This window comes from Mrakia frigida (genome assembly GCF_051309035.1).
Source record: "Mrakia frigida strain ATCC 22029 unplaced genomic scaffold BDY24scaffold_13, whole genome shotgun sequence".
NCBI classification, from domain to species: Eukaryota; Fungi; Basidiomycota; class Tremellomycetes; order Cystofilobasidiales; family Mrakiaceae; genus Mrakia; species Mrakia frigida.
The window spans coordinates 27,458-45,541 of record NW_027481268.1 but is presented as its reverse complement, the minus strand read 5'-3'; the positions used below and the strand labels follow the sequence as shown (position 1 = coordinate 45,541).

At 54.0% G+C, this 18,084-nt stretch overlaps 6 protein-coding genes and 1 non-coding gene across 7 annotated transcripts; 5 read left to right on the top strand and 2 right to left on the bottom strand.

Annotated features, from left to right (window-relative positions):
• Positions 1 to 103: 103 nt before the first annotated feature.
• BDY24DRAFT_369915 (cytochrome b561 domain-containing protein) lies at positions 104 to 1,465 on the top strand (the record flags this gene model as incomplete). The annotated part of the gene is made up of 7 exons (XM_076638081.1): positions 104 to 229; positions 299 to 428; positions 495 to 542; positions 692 to 807; positions 910 to 1,049; positions 1,196 to 1,323; positions 1,410 to 1,465. The coding sequence occupies 7 exons, from the start codon at positions 104 to 106 to the stop codon at positions 1,463 to 1,465; spliced, it is 744 nt and encodes a 247-aa protein (XP_076497098.1).
• A 286-nt stretch (positions 1,466 to 1,751) lies between these two features.
• On the bottom strand, positions 1,752 to 3,511 carry BDY24DRAFT_369914 (eukaryotic translation initiation factor 3 subunit J; the record flags this gene model as incomplete). The annotated part of the gene is made up of 6 exons (XM_076638080.1): positions 1,752 to 1,773; positions 1,858 to 2,179; positions 2,305 to 2,428; positions 2,520 to 2,651; positions 3,300 to 3,418; positions 3,499 to 3,511. 6 exons carry the CDS (start codon positions 3,509 to 3,511, stop codon positions 1,752 to 1,754), a joined length of 732 nt encoding a protein of 243 aa, XP_076497097.1.
• A 1,790-nt stretch (positions 3,512 to 5,301) lies between these two features.
• On the top strand, positions 5,302 to 8,039 carry BDY24DRAFT_38981 (uncharacterized protein). The gene is made up of 9 exons (XM_076640582.1): positions 5,302 to 5,768; positions 5,874 to 5,940; positions 6,174 to 6,272; positions 6,411 to 6,755; positions 6,862 to 7,018; positions 7,112 to 7,186; positions 7,288 to 7,313; positions 7,409 to 7,452; positions 7,537 to 8,039. Exons 1-9 carry the CDS (start codon positions 5,652 to 5,654, stop codon positions 7,813 to 7,815), a joined length of 1,209 nt encoding a protein of 402 aa, XP_076497096.1. The 5' UTR covers positions 5,302 to 5,651; the 3' UTR covers positions 7,816 to 8,039.
• A 1,488-nt stretch (positions 8,040 to 9,527) lies between these two features.
• Positions 9,528 to 10,431, top strand: BDY24DRAFT_386907 (uncharacterized protein). Its single transcript, XM_076640167.1, has 2 exons — positions 9,528 to 9,959; positions 10,203 to 10,431. Exons 1-2 carry the CDS (start codon positions 9,822 to 9,824, stop codon positions 10,263 to 10,265), a joined length of 201 nt encoding a protein of 66 aa, XP_076497095.1. The 5' UTR covers positions 9,528 to 9,821; the 3' UTR covers positions 10,266 to 10,431.
• A 94-nt stretch (positions 10,432 to 10,525) lies between these two features.
• BDY24DRAFT_386906 (uncharacterized protein) lies at positions 10,526 to 13,309 on the bottom strand. Its single transcript, XM_076640166.1, has 11 exons — positions 13,214 to 13,309; positions 13,093 to 13,141; positions 12,629 to 12,743; positions 12,224 to 12,491; positions 11,948 to 12,074; positions 11,812 to 11,872; positions 11,619 to 11,711; positions 11,379 to 11,497; positions 11,176 to 11,277; positions 10,827 to 10,972; positions 10,526 to 10,704 (listed from the first exon to the last, which is right to left on the bottom strand). Exons 1-11 carry the CDS (start codon positions 13,219 to 13,221, stop codon positions 10,602 to 10,604), a joined length of 1,191 nt encoding a protein of 396 aa, XP_076497094.1. The 5' UTR covers positions 13,222 to 13,309; the 3' UTR covers positions 10,526 to 10,601.
• Positions 13,310 to 13,370: 61 nt separating this feature from the next.
• Positions 13,371 to 14,641, top strand: ISA2 (Isa2p). The gene is made up of 3 exons (XM_076640512.1): positions 13,371 to 13,877; positions 13,981 to 14,108; positions 14,261 to 14,641. Exons 1-3 carry the CDS (start codon positions 13,461 to 13,463, stop codon positions 14,466 to 14,468), a joined length of 753 nt encoding a protein of 250 aa, XP_076497093.1. The 5' UTR covers positions 13,371 to 13,460; the 3' UTR covers positions 14,469 to 14,641.
• Positions 14,642 to 15,352: 711 nt separating this feature from the next.
• On the top strand, positions 15,353 to 15,425 carry BDY24DRAFT_t50. The gene has a single exon. It is a non-coding gene; the product is annotated as a tRNA-Asn (tRNA).
• The last annotated feature ends 2,659 nt before the right edge of the window (positions 15,426 to 18,084 follow it).

Below are 18,084 nucleotides of genomic sequence, written 5' to 3'. Positions count from 1 at the left end.
CCTCGCCAAACCAACTTCGGTCGAGCTCAACGACTTTGATCCCAACTACATGCGTCGCTCTGCCTCTTCTGCATCTTCCCCTCCAACATCCACTCTCTCAAAGATGGTATCCTCTTCCTCTTCTTCCTCTCGATCCGAAGAATCTCAACCCCTCCTCTCCTCGGCCTCCTCAGTCAGGTCCTCTGAAGCGAGATCGAAACTCGACCTTCTCTCCTCCCTCCTCCTCCTCGTTCGTCATCTTCCTTCCTTCCTGCCTTCTGGCTCTCGGCATTGCTGACTTTTCGCTTTTGCTCTACAGTCTGGTATCGTCACCTTCGTCGGTTCAACCCTCTGGATCGTATGGGGCGAACAGAAAGATCCCAGAGGAAACTTGTGGTTCTCCCTTCATCCTACTTTCCAGAGCTTCGCCATAGCGGGAGTTGTGCTCGGTTCGTAGATACAGCACCTCGTACGTGTCAGACTTCAGTTGACCACCGTTCCTTTGTGGATCTCAGCAATCTGGGCTCTTCAACCAACTTCCACGACAGCTCCGAAGGAGAAAGGTGCGTCGAGCTCGAGCTCAAGCCGTTTCCTTTCCTCTCTCCCCTCTCGTTCTTCACCTCGCATCCAGCTCTACATAGACATCGTGTGACTGACCCTTTCTCGCTTTTCCCCCTTTTTTTTTCTGTCGACCTCGTTTCTTCTCTCTCAGCCCAAGCCTTCAAGGCGCATCGCTCTCTCGTTCTCTCCCTCGTCCTGCCTTCCATCATCTTGGGATCCTCGGCGATGTACTACAACAAATCGAGTCACGGTGCCAAGCACTTCACTGTAAGTCCCTAGCTCAGAAGCCAGGCTGTTGGGCTGTTAGGCTGTGTCAATTGCTCGACTCTTGAGCTGACTTCCTCTTCGTCGCGTCCTGCTCTTCAACAGACCTGGCATGGAATCCTCGGAGCTACTACTCTCCTTTACCTCTTCGTTCAGTCCCTCTTTGGTCTCGTTGTCAGCACCAAGCCGCTCTACAACGTCCTGGGAGGGAAAGCGAAGGCGAAATCGTTCTTCAAGCATCACCGGTACGTCTCTTTTCTCCGTTCGATCGAAAGACCCCACTTGGGTTCGACGTCTCTAGGTTCTCTTCACTAGTCCCAAAAAAACGCACTAGTCCCGAAAAAACGAGACTCATCGCTGGTACCCCTCTTTGGCATTGTCGTCTCTCCAGCGCGTCCGGATACGTCGTTCTTCCATTGATGTTGTTCACCGCCCACCTCGGAGGTGCTCACTCGACCTGGGCTCTTGGAAGTGCCGGCTTCGGATGGCGAGTTGCTGCATACTGGGTTGGGCTACCCAGTGAGTTTGAATCTCGTCGTATCACTTTGGAACGAAACGTGTTTTCTGACCGACGCGTCGCTTTTTCATCTTCTACTCCTCCTCAGTGATCGTTGCTGGTCTCGCTTTGAGGGTCAGAGCTGGGAAGATGAAGTTCTTGTGAACGGTCTTGCCTTTTACGTTCTTTTCTTGCCTAATCTTGATGGATCGTTTTGGTTGATTCGACTTGCGACGAGGGTGCGAGAACAAATCTTTGCTCATCTGTACGAATTGAGATTAAGCCAAACAGCAATCTATATTAACTCACTTCTCCTCTCCTGCTTCTACCCTAGATCGAGACGGTCTGAAGATAAACCAAACGACGCGAAACAAAAGACAAGATCGTCCGGCCTCCTCGTCCCCTCGACGCGACACTCCCGATCCGAAAAAGGTCCAGCCTTCAAAGAGCTTTACATGAAATCGTCGTCGCCGCTGAAGGAGAAGAAACGAGCAAAGGAGGCGAGCGTGGGTCAGCGCCGAAAGAAACTAGACGAAGGGAGAGACGCGTCGACTCACTCGTCCAGAGCATCCTCGTAAGCCCGAGTATCCGTCGCACTGACGCTCTTGCTTCCTCCGAGCGCAGGCTTAGCAGCAGCCTTCTTAGCTCCCTTTCCTCCCTTGGCGGCCCTAGCAGCCTGCTGCTTCTCGTTGGCGACAGCACTCAGCATCGTGGCGAGCTTCCTGACCTCGGAGTCCTTGAGGGGCTCAACAAGAGCTCGGAGGTGCTGCTCGGTGAAAGTGTAGTAGAGGGGGTTGGAGGTGTGCTTCGAGATGATTTGGGAGAAGACCTGCTGGGAGAAAGTGAGGTCGAAGGGGATGGAAGCAAGAGGGTCGGAAGCTTAGGAGGGAAGGAAGAAAGAAGAGAAGAGAGGGGAACGAAGATGAGTACGAGTCTGAGGAGTTCCGATCAAATAGAAGCAAGAAGTCGTTGTGGGAAAGGAAGAGAAGGAAGATGTAGCTCACAGATGGTGGCCTGGCCCAAAAGGTCGGCAGCGTTGGCGAGGTCGGCGTCGAGCTCCTGCTGTCGCTGAATTCGTCGCTTCTCCTGAGGAGTCATCTCGAGCATAGGGTCGTCATCACTGTTGAGCTGTGAGGAGCCGAAAGAAGGAAGCAATCAGCCCGTGCCTTGATCGAACTGCTGCTCGAGGAAAGTAGCGCGGAGCGTCGACTGAACTCACTGCCTTCTCCTTCAAGAGCTTCTCCTTCTCAGCAAGCTTGGCCTTGAGAGTTCCCTTCTTCTTCGTAGGAGCAGCGACGACGGGAGTTGGGGCCTTCTCGGACTCGGAGGCGGAAGAGGCATCCCAGTCGTCCTGAGGAGGTGAAGGAGAAGAGAGGAGGAAGGAGAGGTCAGCGGTCGCTTCGACAGGGAAGAGGGAAGAGGTTGTGGAGAGAAGAAGGACGGTGAAGAGACGAGGAGACGAAGCTCGGCTGTAAAGATGTGGGATAGAGCAGAGAAAGAGAAGGGTGGTGTCGACAAGGGCTGGTACAGAGAGAAGGGAGAGGGGGGAGGGAAGGAAGGAGAGGAGCTGAGCTCAATCCTGTACCGTTGAAGCTGATGCCTTCGTCAAAGGTCTATCAAGCATGGCCCTAAAATCCCTCGAGTCTCCGTATTAGAGACCTCTCAGTCGTCTTTGGGGTGATGAAGGCAGGTTCAAAGGGAAAAGAAGGAGAAAGAGGAGGCGACGAGCTGACGGACGAGCTCGTCTGCCTCTTCTTTCCGCTCTGCCCGTCCCTCTCACGGCTCGTGTTGCTCCCTGGTTCATCCCGAGGCTTCTGGCATCAGCTCCCCATCTGAAGGACTGCTTTCAGGCTTCAAAAAGACCTGAAAGAGCAGCCAATGAAGCTCCTTCCTTCCCTTCTCCTCTCAGCTCCAACCTTTCCTTCCTTCCCTCCCGCCCGCCTCTCTCTTCCCCCCTGCCTCCTCCTTCCCTGGAACCAAGAACGACCCAAAGACTCACCTCGGCCTCCTTCTTGTCACCCTCGTCCTCACCAGCGAACTTGCTCTTCTTGGGAAGAACGACCTTGGGAGCAGCAGGAGCAGGAGCGGCAGGAGCCTTGGTTTCGTCGTCCGATTGATCTGTTCGTTCCGAGCACCATTGTCGAGGAGAAAAAGTCAGCGACTTGGCTACATGTGAAGAAGACGAGAAGTAGACTGACCCCAGTCTGACATAGTGAAGAAGTTGGAAAGGTGGAGAAAAGGAGAGAGTTGGTGTTGAAGGAAGGAGGAGAACAACGAGCTCGAAAATCGAGGTCGTTTTCCGGACTGGTCGGTCGCGAGGGCGGTCTAGATCTCAGCAAGGCTTCGCTTCTCCGAGAAAGCAGCTTTGGGTGCTCACGGAAACTGGGCAGAGTTCTCGTGCTACAAGCCAACACCCGGTTTCTCCAATCAAATTTGCATCATTCCGTCCGTCCGCTCGCCCGCCGCTTTCTCACTTTCACGAGCGTCTCCCTGCGAGCTTTCCTTCTTACTCACGTTAGCGAGTACTTTACCGGTATTCGAGTACACCTCATTTCTATCACCTCTGTGTCTCCCAGGGTTTTCTTCCTTTGGCGTTCGGAACAGATTCGCTCTCTCCGTCGATTCTCTCCGTAGACTTCGCCTCCCTTGTGGCTCGCTGCTGAGTGCTACTTCGAGTCTCTCCTTGGTTCCCAGAAAGGGTTAGCACTCGTATCAGTTGGTGTGAGTTCGCTACGTTCAAATTCTGCCTTCAGATCAAAAACCGACGCGTCGCGGTTTCCATCTTCTTCTGCGCTTTCTCCCCTTGCTTTAATCAGAGGACCTTCGAGTCAGCATCACCAAGCCTCAGCAGCTATTGGTTCTACCAACCTGGCCGTTGTGATCCTGAGAGCTTTTCTCTTCTCCGCCAGAATTGCGGCGCAGAGAGGGTTCTGTCGTCGACTGAGACCTCTTCGCTCGAAAAACAGTTGGTCTGCTTTCCTTATTGTAGGTTTGAGCATACGAGTCTCGAGTATGATAAACCTTACTCAAATTTGTGTTTTCCGAAGCCACCGAGCAGTGCAAGGAGGCTCTGAAGTTTTGGAAGGGAAGTCAATTGACGAAGTCGCGAACTGTGGACGCGTCGTCGTTGAAGGGGCGTTCAGAGCTTCTCTCGACTCTCTGAACGTTCTCGCTGGATCAGGATTGAGATCCAAGATCCGTGGCAGGGATTCCTTGTCAGCTCAAGAAGATCCTGGGCCCTGTTTCCTTCAGCAAAAGAAGAGAACAACAGGACAACGGATCGCGGGTGATCTTCTCGGTTCGTCCGTTAACCGAGAATTATTCCTTTTGTCCGTCCCTATCTTTCCTTCATCTGACCTTCTATGTGTGCGATTTGCTTCCCTTGGCTGGATTTGGGCCGTAGAAGAGGAGTTGGTGTCGTTCGTCGTTCAGTTTCTGAGACGCGTCGACAAAGTGCAAACAGGCCGCTTTGTGAGCGCCGTACTTTCCCTCGCTGCGAAGAGAAGCTCTCAGACCTTTTTCCAGCCTTCTCTGTAGATTCGCAGCTTCCTGGAATAGACGAGGGAGGTTGCGGAAAACGCACACGACCGGTTGGCGGCGCGACGACGTGCCTCTCCCCCCTCCTCCCCTTGCTTCCAAACATGCTCTGCTCTAGGACCTTGTTTACAGTACTCTTGCGTTCCTTCCTTCTGTGGTTTCTGGTCAGCCTCCACAGATGGCGCTCGCTGTTCTTTTGTTCGGAAAGGCAGGCTTGAGGATCCATTTGGTTCGTTTGGTTGTTCGAACACCTTGTCCTCGTTCCCTTTCATTTTTCGCGGGATAACTACTAGAGAAGATGAAACCGAGCAGGAGACTCGTCTGTACGTATCTCAGTGTGAATATTGTTCTGATCTCCTTCCGCTCTTTCCTCTCCAACGTCCATCCTTTTCTTTCCTTTCATCGAGCCCTCCAAACTCCCCCCTCGCTCTCTCACTGAAGCTCAACTTTCCTCCCTTCACCCTCCCACTCCCACCTTCCCCCTCCTCCCTTCGCTCAACCGTTGACGGTCGCTCCCCCCTCCTTCCTTCCTTCCCCCTTTTTCTCTTTCAAACCTTCTGTCCTCTAAGACAGCGCACTAGTAGATCACGAAACCGAAACGGAGAGGAACTTCCGCTCAACAACGACGAACCCCCGAAGAAGAGCTCCTTCCTTCCTTTCACTTCCCTCTCCTCCTCCTCCCTCTCAACCTCCAACCACCACAACCTCCCCTTCCCACCTCCACCTTCTTCTCGTCCTATCTCTCATCCAATCCATATTCCCAACCTCCTCCTCGTCGTCCATCTCTTCTTCAACCGACTCGATCCTCGCCACCATGTCCTCTGAGAACACCGCAACTTTCCTCCAGATCCTCCAGCTCCTGGCTAAGATCAGCGAGTGCGTTCAATCAGGAGCAAAGGTAGAGAAGACTACTGCTCTTCTTAAGGAAACTGTGAGTATACAACACTTGGAAGGGAGGAGTGGAAAGGTGAACGAGCTCGTCGTTCGAGGACCCCTCAACCTGACTTCTTTTCACCCTTCGTGCCTCACTCCACAGGTCGGGTTGGTCTCTTGCCTCTCTGTCGCAATCTTGGTTCCTGATATGCCTCAGCACAAAGCTAGAGGTAAGTTTTTTTGCCTTCCACTTCAACTGCTTTCAGCTCCTTCCTTCCCAAAACCAAGCCGGAACGAGTCTCGCCGCTCTCGCTCCCCCTCGAAACGACACCAGCCCTTTCCTCCGTTCCTTCCTCTCCTCTCCTCTCCCCCTTCGGTCTCATATCCTGTCTCTAACTAGAGCAACATGGTAGAAACGAAGCTGACCTTCTGTTGCTTTTTGGTCTGGCTCTCTTTCCCCCAGGCGATGGCTACCCGTCGACGTCTCCCAAGGTCCCTTCGGTCACCTCTTCCTCTGAGAACGGAGAGAAGGAGCAGGTTTTCTACTTGGAGAACTCTAGGAGTGAGTCGAATCTCCTTCCTTCATTCCTTGTCTACGCTCGCAGCTTCTTTCCGCTTCCCTCGATTTATCTTCGATGTCATCTCCGAATCTCGATCCCCGTCGCGTCGACTGACACTCAACTCTCCCTTCTCGTTTCAGGTTCCACCACCTCTGTCCCCACTTCTCCCTCGTCTCCCTCCTCGACTTCCGGAACCTCTCCTTCTCCCTCGTCCAACCTTCACCAGCACATGAGTACTCCCATGGGAGGGCCAGGATCCAAGACGTTCCTCCAATCCAACTCCGTCAACCGAGGTCTTCTCACTCCTCCTCCCTCCGATGGAAACAAGCCTACCTGGTCGACTGCCAACGCTACTCCCGGATCTGGAGTTCAGACTAGGATCCCTGGAAGTCCCATGGCTACTCCTCTCGCTGGCAAGGGATCGGTCGGATTGGGTTTGGGCTTGGGAGGATCCAAAGATGGTTTGGAGTTGCCGCTGGGATTTGGTGAGTCGCCTGTTTCTTTCTCGGGTTGATACGGATACACTTTGGCTCGTAGAAAGAGCTAGAAACCAAATCTTGACTCACCTTTCCCATCGTTTCTCTCGTTCAGAATCCACTTCCGATCCCACCACCTCCGACTCCGATTTCTACCTTCGAGCCATGTTCCACCGACTGGCTGGAGCAGGAGTTCAGGAAGCCTACGACGCTACCCTCAAGCTCTCTGGAGCTACCATCCTCGACGGAGTCCTGTTCAGGTTCAAGATCACGTTCGTCAAACTTCTCCTTTCGATCTTTGCGACGCGTCGAGAATCCCTCAACTGACGAGAGTTGCTTTTCTCCCCTTTTGGATCTGCTCACAGCGATGCCTACTTCAATCCCGAGACCTACAACTACTCTGAGTCGCTCTCTAGGGACGATGGGTTCTCTGGCTTCCGGTGAGTCCGGTCTCGTTTCTCTTTTCGTCGTCGCGTCGTCCTCTGTCGTCGCTCTTCTTTCCGTTCGCTGATCCGACGCTTTCTTCCTCCGCTCTCGATAGATACAACAACAAGAACGGATCAGTCTGTTCGTATCCACCTCCTCATCTTCGTTGTCGTCCAGCTTTCGCAGTCTTATCGCTCGTACTGACGCTCCTCCTTCTTCCCTCTCTTACCTCTCAGACATCCGATTCGAAGAGCCTACCGGTCCCAGAATCTCCTTCATCGTTCGTATCCATCGTTATGGGTTCTCTTTCTCGCAACGAACCGTCGATCTGACTCTTTCCTCCCGTCTTACTCCTCTCCAACAGCGACACGCCAACCCTCCCTACGTGATCCCTTACTCCTCTCCTTCCTCCCACCTTCGAACTCCTCTCCGATCTCCTCCCGCCGCCGCCAACAGCGCTGCCTTCTCCCTCGACCAAGGCATGATGCACGGTCTCGGAGCTCGAGGAGGTCCTCCTCCTCACATGCAGCAGATCCATCAGCTCCGCGCTGGTCCTCTCGGAGGCGAGCGAGTCATGATGGGTGGCGCTGGAGGACAAGGAGCAGGAGCCAACAAGTTCTCCGTCCAGGACTTCTGGAACTGAAAGGAGGAACTCGGAGGCAGGGATGGGGAAGGAGGAGGAGTAGTGTTTCTTTCTTCTCGTCGTTGTGTTTCTCTTGTCTTTGTTTTTTTGCTGTTCTCTCTTCTCTTACTATCGCCCTCTCTACTTCTTTTTGCTTTCACCACCCACGCATCTTTCTTGGACAGCCCTTTTTCTCTCTCTCTCTTGCATTTGCTTTCTTCCCATGCGATACCATCTCTCTCTATCTCGTTTCTGCACCCCCTCCGTTTTTTCGCTCGTTTTGTTTCGTCTCTCTCTTCTCGCAGCTTAGCTTTTTTCCCTCGTTCTCGCTCGTCCGCGCTTCCAGTCCTACTCTAACGACCTTTTCCCCTCTCTCTCTATTCACGTACATACGCCTTTTCCTTTGCATAGTTACCCTTCGACGACTCGATTCCCTCGCGTCGCGGCTCTCGTTCTTTCTCCTTAGTGTATGCCCTTCCCGTCCCTCGTTTACTTCCTTACTCGTTCACTCTCAATCTCTTTCTCTTTCTCACCTGTCAGCGGCTCTTTGTTCATCTTTTGTCTCTCCCGAATCTCTCCCCTCATAGCTTCTCGTCCTTGTTCCTCCCTCTCGTCGAACGCGGAAGGAAGGGGTTTGGTTCGGCTTCCCTTTCTAGTTAAGTTACAAGGTTCTTTACGATTTTTGTTCTTCTTGATTACGATGAACTCTTCTGTCTATATCTATCGCGTCGGGAAGAAAACGAAGAAACGGAGGGAGGAGAAGCGACGGACGAGGCGCGTCGGATTTCTCGTTCGACAGAAGAAAAGAGAGAGGAAAGGTCGTCATCTTAGAGCAGCAGCCTTTCGATCTGGCAGCTGCTAAGAAGCTGAAGGACAGCCCGTCCAGAGAGAGAGAGAGACAGTGGGAGATGGAAGAGAAAGAGAGAACGACCGAGCCCTCCCACCTCCTGTTTTTTGGTTTTTTTTCGCTCTCGAGAAAGGTCGACGAGATTATATGCTACAGTAGCGGCTGGTCCCTCTCCCAGATATTCAGGCTCGAGGGGGAAAGGTAGAATCGAGAAGTGAAGCTCTGATTTGACTTTTTTGAATCCGTTCGACCTCGCACCTCGTCCTTCCTCCCTTCCTCCCTTCCTCCCTTTCCCTCACCCTCCATCTCCTCGTTTCCACCCCAAGCCGCTTTCTTCCTCCCCTTCACCAACCCCGAGGCGAGCTCTCTTCCTCCTCTCCTCAAGATGGCCACCCCTACCTCTCGACTGCTCCTCTTCTCTCGGTCGACAGCAGCGATCTCGAGCTCTTCCTCCTCCTCCTCCTCCTCCCTCCTCCTTCGACGACCCTTCTCGTGCTCCCTCCCTTCCTCCTCAGACTCCAAACCCCAACCTTCAATCTGGAGCATGCTCTCAAAGCCTTCTTCTTCAACTTCCTCAACTTCAGGCTCCTCCTCCTCCAAAATCCAAACCAACCTCAACTTCGGCGGATCCCTCTTCAACCCTTCCTCTTCCTCCTCCTCCTCCTCCTCTACTCCTCCTCCTCCTTCCTCTGGAACCATCAAAACCACCGCTCCCGGAGGAAGCCCTTACGACAAGGAAGCTTCCCTCTGGCTCGACGGACCTTCTGCCAAAGCTCAAGCCGATCTCGACTCCGCCTTGCATCAATCCGCCTCCCAAGGACCCTACTCGTCCTCCTCCCCTTTCTACAACCCTCAATTCAACCTCGCCCCCTTCTCCACCTCCCCTACTCCGCTCCCTCAACAAGCGTTAGACACCCTCGCTCTCGTAGCAGCTTCCTCCCCTCCTCCACCTCCTCCTCCTCCTCCTTCCTCCTTCTCCGCCTACGTCTCCCCCTTCGCGGACAGCAAAAGCTACAACCCTCTCAGGCAAACGCTCCCTAGGTTGTTCTCAGAGCCGACGGACGACCCGGAGCTGAGGTGGGTGCAGTTGAGTCAGGAGTTCAAGGTGCTGCACAAGAGGAAGGTGCCCGATCAGTTCACGGGAAGGACGTTCAACTTCGCGCCGGGAAACGTGGGCAAGATGCTGAACAAGTTCAACGGGTTGATCGCAAGGTCCAACATGAGGGTCGAGGAGAGGAGGAAGATGAGGTTCGAGAGGAACCCGGATAAGGAGTGGAGGTTGAGGAGGCAGAGGCACATGAGGAGGTTTGCGGTTGCCGTGAGTCCTTCCTTCCCTTTGTCTTTTCGACTTTTCTGAGCTCTTTTCGAGAGGGCTGGTGGGATGTGGTGGGCTGCTGGAGGTGCGAGGGAAGCTGTAGCATCGTCCGGTTGTTGAAACGAGCTATGGCGGACCCGAAGGAGCGAGATCTCAACCCTTCGAAGGCGAAACAAAAAGTCCGAGCTGACCTTTTCTCTCCTTCCCCTTCCCTCCCTACTCCTTTCCCTCTTTTCTCTTCCACAGATGCGACGAAACGTCCAGATCGTCCACGGTCTTCGTCAGAGGGATCAGTCACCCGTCCTCTAAGCTCGCTCGTCGTCGTCGTCTTCGTTCAAGAATGGAGGGAAGGAGGAGTCGCGTCAGGAAGCGTTTTGGGTCGTGCGGTTGGAGTTGGGTTTCTGGGTCGTCGGGGAGTCGGCATAGTAGTAGTATTGAACGAATACGTGGATTGCATGAGGCGGTAGATCTACAACGAAGCTTCAGACTGGCAGGAAAAGGAGACCAACGAGCTCGTCCAGAGCCGTTCCTCGTCTCTCGCTCTCGGACGGACGAAGGATCTCTCGAACTCAAGAAACGAAAGGGCATATCGCGCATAATGCTACAGTAGATCTAGATCACCTTCCCTTCCCATGCACTCGAACCCTAACTCGACTTCTTCGCCCGAATCTCATCCCTCCTCTTCGTCTCCCTGTCCTTCGTCTCCTTCCAGACCCGGTAGGCTTCATCGTCGTCGGGAGTGATGAACCTGGGTTGGACGAAACGCAAACAAGATGAAGAACAAAGTCAGCTCCTCATCGCCGAACGAACGGCGAAAAGCAAACCAAGAAAGAGGAAGAAAGGGAGAAAGAGAGAAAGAGAGAGATTCACCTCTTCGCCATCTTCCCGAAACTACTCTGACTAGCCTCGAGGGACTGAGGTGTGAGAGCTTCGAGGTAGTGAGCTGCGAGGGACTCCCAGGTGTGGTAGGCGAACTGGCCCGAGGCGTGGAAGTCGTGTTTCGATTCTTCGTGGACCTGCGAGGCGATTGGGACGTGAGCGGATCGATCGAAGACGAGATTGAAGGCGAAGGAGGAAATTTGGATAAGAGGGAAAGCAAGAACAAAGAGGGAGGAGTAGGGGAAAGGTGGAGAAGAGAGGCAAGAAGGTGTCAGTCGAGAGAGCGAAGGAAGACGGAGAAGAGACGGAGCGAAGGTGGAAAGGTCGGAACGACACGCACGTAACGGATCCTAGACTCCTCTCCTGACCCTTCCCACAACGGCCAGAAGAACGCTCGGTTGGAAAGAACGGTGATCTCAGAGGGGTGTTGACGAGCGAGTTCCTGTTTGAACGAGAAAGGAAGCCGCAGGAGGTCAGCGACGGGTTTCACACTGAGAAACGACGGAGCACTCCGGGAAAGAAGAAAACAGATGCAACACTCACCCATGGTTTCTGAACCGAATGACCAGCCCAAGTCCCTCCATCGAACGTCTGGTACGACGCGAGCCATCGGTCGAGGAATCGAGAGTCGGGTCGAGCGAGGATGACGGCGTTGCAGAGGCCTGCAGAAACATCGCCAAGTACAGTCGGTCGTCAGGTACTGAGTCCTATTTTTCAGAGCCAAGGCAGGAGGGTCGAAGGAAAGACGGTGATGGGAGAAGAGGGAACGAGAGGGAGACGAACCTTCAGGTTGCAAAGCCGTCTTTTGCGAGTTCGGCGAAGCCTCCATGGCCATGACGACCTCAAAATCCATCAGAGGTGTGAACGGACGAATGACTGTGGACGAACGAGAAGGAAAGGGAGGCCAAGAGGTCAGTTTCGACGCGAACGAGAACGAAGAAGTCGGGGCGAAAGGAAGAATAGGAGATGCACTCACCGAACATATCGATATCGAGATAGATTCCACCCCGTTCTGAGAGAGCTTGCAGTCGAATCACCTGCGAGAGAAACAACCGATGAAGTTCAGCATACGCTCGAGGGAAGAAGATGGGCGGGAGAGGGTAGAAACTCACATCAGACTTGTGAGCAAAGTGATTGAGCTTCCTTCCATAGATTTCAGTCGGTGCAGGAGTCTTGACGAGCGTCAAATGAGGTTTAAGCAGGTCCCAGAAAGGTCCTCGAGGTTCGTGAAGATGATGGCTGGTCGAGAAAAAAGAGAAAGCGAGAGGTCAGCTCGGCGCGTCCTCGTTCGACCCTTGTTTCGTTCCCAAGGCCCGCTTCTCCTTCTTTCCTCCATTCCCCGCTCAACTCCAGAGATCAAACTTCTCTCTTAGGTACTATGAACTCACAAGATGACCTCCTCAGGCTTGATGTTCACCAACGCACTTCGAACTGCGAGGTACGCGTAGTAAGGCATCAACTCTCCTTCGATGTCTCCCTCTCCTGGATCCTTGTATCCGTAAACGAAGTGCACGATGTTTGGTATGCGATCTGTTGGAATAGACTTCCCAGAAGCGTACGTTTTGGGTCGGGAAAGAGCGAGATGGGAAGGGAGAGGGTCGAAGAGTCGAGGCGGGATGTAGAAAGGCGGGGAGGCGGGAGCTGGTGAGGAGGGAGCTGGAGAGGATAGAGTTAAAAAGATGTTACGAGCAATTGCATGGAGTCAGCTTTCCTTCGCATTAATCGCTGAGGGGGAGGGCAGAAGAGGCACGGAGGGAGAGCGAGGAGGGAGAAAAGGAGGAGGTGAGACGCACAGACGATCCAAGCCGGGAGGGAGGGAAGGAGTTGAGCGAGGAAAGTTGAGGCGAACAGAAGGAGGACGAGTTTGAGAGGTGTCAACCGGATCGATGTTGATGTGAAGGGGAGTTTCTGAGAGCGAACACGAGGAAGAGACGAGCGTGTCAGCGAGAGGAAGGGACGACGGTCAAAAGGAGGGAAGGAGGGGAAGCGGAGGTGATGCGAGGCGAAGGGAGTTGTGGTGGTCGGACGAGCTCCGAGAGTCTTAGTTCATGAGTCCAGTCCTCTTCGACCTGGCACCTAAGAAGCTCATGCTCTTCGAACAAGACGAAGAGCTGTCTTTCGTCGAGCTGTTGAGCTCGACCTTCCTTCGACGCCTGTCACCTCGACGGGTCCGAGCTCGTTCCTTCTCCTCCCTTCCCCTCTTCTCCTCACACCGTCTCTCAACCCTAAGCCAGGACGAGATGTACATGCTACTCACCATTCTACCAGCTCCACTCCATAGCGGTAAGATCCCAGGTCCGTTCGAGCTGGAAGGAGAAGGAGTTGAAGGTCCAGGTGAGCTTCCTCTTCTCTTCACGCCTTCTGGGGAAGTTAACGACCTTGACATGCGCTGATTTAGCTTGGTTCCGTTGCAGAGCCGAGGAGAGAACTATTGAGAGGAGGAAGAGAAGGTTTTTATTGCTGGTGTGATGGTCGAGAGCTTGAGAAAGAACGAGGATTCAATTGAACCTCTCCTTTTCCGACGAACGAGAAGCTCACCTCCGAAGTGCACCGACTCTCCCTTCTTTGACCCTCAACCAGATCAGTCCTCCTCCATTCGACCTTTCCTCTTTCACATACTCTAGCATGGCCCCTCGACTCCTCTCCGCCTGCCTTCGTCGCACTCAAACACCAGCACCCTCCTCCTTCCTCTCACGAGCTTCTTCCTCGTCGTCGAGCTCACTCTCCTCGGTCCCTCCATCTCGATCCATCCTTCCTCCTGCTCGAACTCGCCTATCAACCTCCTCCTCTACTCCTCGCCGTCGCTTCCTCTCTACCGTCACACCCATAGACCATCCCCACCCGTCCTCTCTCCTCCAAAACCCAGCCTCCCCGACCTCTGTCCTCGCTTCCTCCGCTTCGACCCCTTTGAGCTCACCTCCACCAATCTCCGTCACTCCTCCCTCCTCATCAGCAATCGCTCAACTCAAAGAGGATGGCATGAATATAGAGCTCGTCCCCGAGGATCTAGCGACCATCAAAGTCACAGATTCAGCATGGAAGGTCAGTCTCTGCCGACTTCTGTCCTTTGAGTCATCCAAAGCTCGAAGCTCAACGACTGACCTCCTCATTGGCTCTTCTGGACCACTTTCGTCACGGTCTACAGCAATTGACCAAGATCGGGAATCGAGAGAAGGATCCTGGACTGAGGTTTAGGATAGCAGTAGAGTCGGGAGGGTGTCATGGGTATCAGTACAAGATGGAGTTGACGAACGAGCTCGAGTTGGATGATTAGTGAGTCGCGACCGTCCTCTTCTTCCTCTTGCGTACCTACTTCACTCTTCTCGGTCGAGGAACCTTCCCGACGCTCTCAGGAGCACGTCATGTTCATCTTACGCTGACCATTTCTTCCTCTTCCCCGTACGAACTCCTCCTTCTCCTCACAGCACCTTCTCCCTCTCCTCCACCTCCTCCTCCGACTCAGCCTTCCCTCTCACAACCCCAATAGTGATCGACTCAGCCTCCCTCGGTCTTCTCAAGGGAGCTACCATCGACTTTGCAACCGAGTTGATCGGCAGCAGTTTCAGGATTGCGGCCAACCCTCAGGCGAAGGGGAGTGGGTGCGGGTGTGGTGTGAGCTGGGAGGCGATCTGATTCAGTTGGAGGTGCGGGGAGGTTACGATCTTGATGCGTGTACTTCTTGGACTTGGAGTGGTCGAGAAAGAGAGCGACACGGGAGGAGAGGAGTTGGGAGGAGGAGAGGGAAGGGCGAGACGCGTTCGTTCGGCGAGAGAGGTAGAGAGAGAGGGAGAGCTTGCGAGATAGGAGCGACAGGCTGCCCTCTATCGACGGCTTTGGAAGCACGACGAAAAGGAGGCGATGAGGAGACTGTTGCTTTCCCATGAAGACAGCAGCGGGGAGAGGAAACCAGAGGACAACGAGAACGAAGGTCCGTTTACTCGACGCGGTGCTTTGCGAAGAGGTGCTCTCGAGGCATGCTCAGCGGCTCGAGAGGAAAGCCATCATTAGAGACAAAACGGGAAAAGAGAAGAGGGGGGAGGGAGGGCCGCCAGTGGAGAAGAAGCCGAAAGGCAACGGTTCGACGCGTCGGCCCTCTTGCCCAGACTCGCAAAGCAGATGCAGGGATCTGGACTCTTCGCATGGGTAGAGCGGAGATGGTTTCGGAGGGTATAGAAGACGAGATGTGGAGAGATCCATCCTTGTATCGTTGAGCTGCTGACCCAGGGTGATGATGAGCGCTGAGTAGATATGTACTAGAGGGAGAAGAGGAGGTCGAGCTCGAAGGTCGAAGCCTCGGCGAGAACTAGGCAAGGAGAAGTTTTTGAAGTTCATAACACGCTGTGGAACAGATTGATACGGCCTCTTGGACGCGACCGACGGTGGTGAAGGAAGGATAGTAGTAAGTCTGTATTCAGTGGACAGTCAAAAAAAGGGACGCCGTGATCGACCAGGAAATCCGTGGTTTGGAGAGATACTAGTTTGTTTTGTTGGATCACTGTCATCAATCAAGTTTGAACTCCTGGGTGGCTCAGTTGGTAGCGCGTAAGACTGTTAATCTTAAGGTCCATGGTTCGAGCCCATGTCTAGGAGCTTCCTTTTTGCCATTTTTGTTCCTTCGTCCTCCTCCGCTCACTGGTCTCAACCGACGGACGAAATAACTCGTTGAACGGGAAGTCAAGAAGTGGCGATTGATTTCCCCAGCGCCGGGAAGGCGGTTGATTTCGGAGGAAGCAGGTCGGCAAAGAGGGTTGATTTCGTGCAGGAGGGTTGAATTCGTGCGAGAGAGTGGGGTCTTGTTTCCCCTGCCTCGAATGGAGTTTCTAGCAGACTCTGTTGTGCGCTGAGCTCACCTCGGCGAGCTTGAATCGGGATGCGAAATGCATTTGGAAGGTTGAGAGGAGAGGAGACGCGTCGAAGTTCGTTCTCGCACAGAAGATTCCGCTTCGCTGATCAGGATAGGCAGGGAAAACGCAAGCTTACAGCTACTCCATCCATCACAGGTTCCGCTCGCTTTTTCTTCCCTCGATCCTCATCTCTGAGCTCGAGGCGACGCCATCGTTCTTTTTCTTCCGGCGCGTCGCGCACTGTTTGATCAGGCTCTCCTCTCAACTGTTGCAGGGAGAGTCGGCGAGATGATCCTTCTTTGCTGCTGCACACATTCAAAAAGAGCACTCCCATAGATCCAGCTGTCAGGAGGGAGGCAGATATCCAGCGATGAGACGACGAGTTGTGCGACGCGTCTCCCAACTCTCTCCTCCCGCCACCCTTGATCGGTATCTTGACAGTGACGAAGGATGCTGTCCCGCCAGAAAGCTTCCTTGAAAGTGTATATCGAGCCCTATCTTTGATCGTCGTCGAAGCGAAGTTCGAACAAGGTACGCAGAAACACGACGCGTCGGATCCTCTCTTTTCTCCCTCCTCCCTCCCCCGTCTCGCTGCCGTTCTGGCGAGTCCCTTCCCCGCCGAGTGGACGATCACTGCTTGGTTCTGCTAGTCTTCTCGGTTCTCTGGCTCTTCTCGAAGGCTTTCTTTGCAAACGGATCTCAAAGTGTTGTCACCACGCTTCCCGAGGGCAGGAGAGAAGGGAGAAGAAGTTTTCTCCCTCTCTCAGATTCGTTGTTGCATCTGAGGTCCTCGACAGTTTACTTTTCTGCCCTGAGAAGTTTTTCCTTGCTTGTTTTTCCGCTGCTGGACCGGCGATCTCGCCAAGTTTCCACTTTAGACCTTCGGCGCTTCCCTTGACCTCCTCTACCCTTCAACGGTCACCTTCACCTTCTCCTTCTCCTTCTTCTCTCTCGATTCCCCCCACCCTCGCTTTCTCTCTCCTCCTCTTCCTTCCTCTCTCCGTCTCAAGATGGCTCCACCTTCGCCACCACCTATACCAGGCCCTAACAATCTGTATCAAGCCGGAGGGGAGACGTCTCCCGACTCTCCCAACGTCCCCCTCGCTCCTTCTCCTACGGGCTCCCCAAACCCCTCTCAGCTCGGTCTTCCCTTCCCTACTCGTCAACAAAGCCCTCAACCTCTCTACAATCAACCTCTGGGCGACGACGATGGAGATATCACTGGACTTGGAGGGTGTGAGTTCGACCTTCCTTTTCCTCGGCTGTTTTGAACCTCTTGAGCGTCTTTGAGCTGGGCGAGTAGAGGCGAAGACCTCAAGAGCGTCTTGTGGAGGGCTGGGTTTCTTCTCGTGTAGAAGGGGAAGGCAGCTCTGGAAGTTTGGGGAACTGGGAGGTCTATAAAGGGGACTGTTCGGCTCCTGAGAGGAGGCGGAGGAGGAGCGAGAGCGAGGAAGGGAGCCCACCGGTTGAGACGAGTTCTTCCTTCCTCGAGCGCTATCTTTTGCTGCTGCTTTTGTCTCTACGTGTCGGCTGCATATTCAGTTGGCATTCATGTAGCTCCAGAACTTTCTGCTCTGGAAATCGAAGCGGAGGAGCGTCCTCTGTCCCACCCTTCTCTCAGCCCTCCTTCGTTCCCTCGCTCTTCCTTTCGAGCTGACCATTTCGCTCCGCTTTCTTGTTCCACCTTCGTTCCTTCTCGATTCATAGTCCCCAACGCTCACTTCTCAAGATACAGTCAAGCTTCGAGCATGGGAGGCTCGTCGGGAGGCTCCATCACTGGAATGGATCGGAGTGCGAGCGGGATGAGCATGTTGATCGGCGACGGAGAGAGCACGAACGGAGTGAGTCTTTTGTTTTCTTCTCGTGTCCAACTGCTCGAGGTGGGGTAGAGGGAGGTCTGAGGTTTAGGAAGATGAGCTTTTCAAAGCTCGAAGGAGGGAAGAGGAGGAGGGAGGAGGGGAGGAAGCTCAAGAGGACCATGTCATCCTGTTTGATGACCCTTGGCCTCCTCGCGAGGCCAAGGATCGAGCTCACCTCTCCATGCCTCGATCAAGGATATCCCTTCTCTCCGCTCCCTTGTGCGTTCAGAGAGGAGCCGGGGTGTGGTGTTCTCTTCTTCGGCAAGCACACGAACCGACTGCTCGCTCAGGGGAAGAGCGCCCTTCGACGTCTCCTCTCCTCTCCCTTCTTTGCCGTCATTTCGCTAACTCCTTCGTTCTTCTTGTTCTTTCAGCTCTACGCTCCCGTACCTAGTGGCGCAGCTTCTCGTCCCAACTCTGGTCTGGCCATGCAGATGTCGGAATTCGGATCGAACGACTCTCCTCGAGGCTCCTACGCGGCGACAGGCCAGGGAAGCCCGTCGTTCAACAAGGAGGGAGGCTTCGAGGTCTCTCAGGTCAGTTCAT

Excerpts from the sequence above, each read along its gene's own strand:
- BDY24DRAFT_38981 (XM_076640582.1), top strand. The coding sequence starts at position 5,652 with ATGTCCTCTGAGAACACCGCAACTTTCCTCCAGATCCTCCAGCTCCTG. Across the intron at positions 6,273-6,410 it reads CTACTTGGAGAACTCTAGGA|GTTCCACCACCTCTGTCCCC; the intron begins GTGAGTCGAATC and ends TTCTCGTTTCAG. Across the intron at positions 7,187-7,287 it reads GATGGGTTCTCTGGCTTCCG|ATACAACAACAAGAACGGAT; the intron begins GTGAGTCCGGTC and ends CGCTCTCGATAG.
- BDY24DRAFT_386907 (XM_076640167.1), top strand. The coding sequence starts at position 9,822 with ATGCTGAACAAGTTCAACGGGTTGATCGCAAGGTCCAACATGAGGGTC. Across the intron at positions 9,960-10,202 it reads TGAGGAGGTTTGCGGTTGCC|ATGCGACGAAACGTCCAGAT; the intron begins GTGAGTCCTTCC and ends TCTCTTCCACAG.
- BDY24DRAFT_386906 (XM_076640166.1), bottom strand. Across the intron at positions 11,873-11,947 it reads ACTTTGCTCACAAGTCTGAT|GTGATTCGACTGCAAGCTCT; the intron begins GTGAGTTTCTAC and ends TTTCTCTCGCAG. Across the intron at positions 11,278-11,378 it reads ATTCGGTTCAGAAACCATGG|GAACTCGCTCGTCAACACCC; the intron begins GTGAGTGTTGCA and ends TCGTTCAAACAG.
- ISA2 (XM_076640512.1), top strand. The coding sequence starts at position 13,461 with ATGGCCCCTCGACTCCTCTCCGCCTGCCTTCGTCGCACTCAAACACCA. Across the intron at positions 13,878-13,980 it reads TCACAGATTCAGCATGGAAG|CAATTGACCAAGATCGGGAA; the intron begins GTCAGTCTCTGC and ends CACGGTCTACAG. Across the intron at positions 14,109-14,260 it reads GAGCTCGAGTTGGATGATTA|CACCTTCTCCCTCTCCTCCA; the intron begins GTGAGTCGCGAC and ends TTCTCCTCACAG.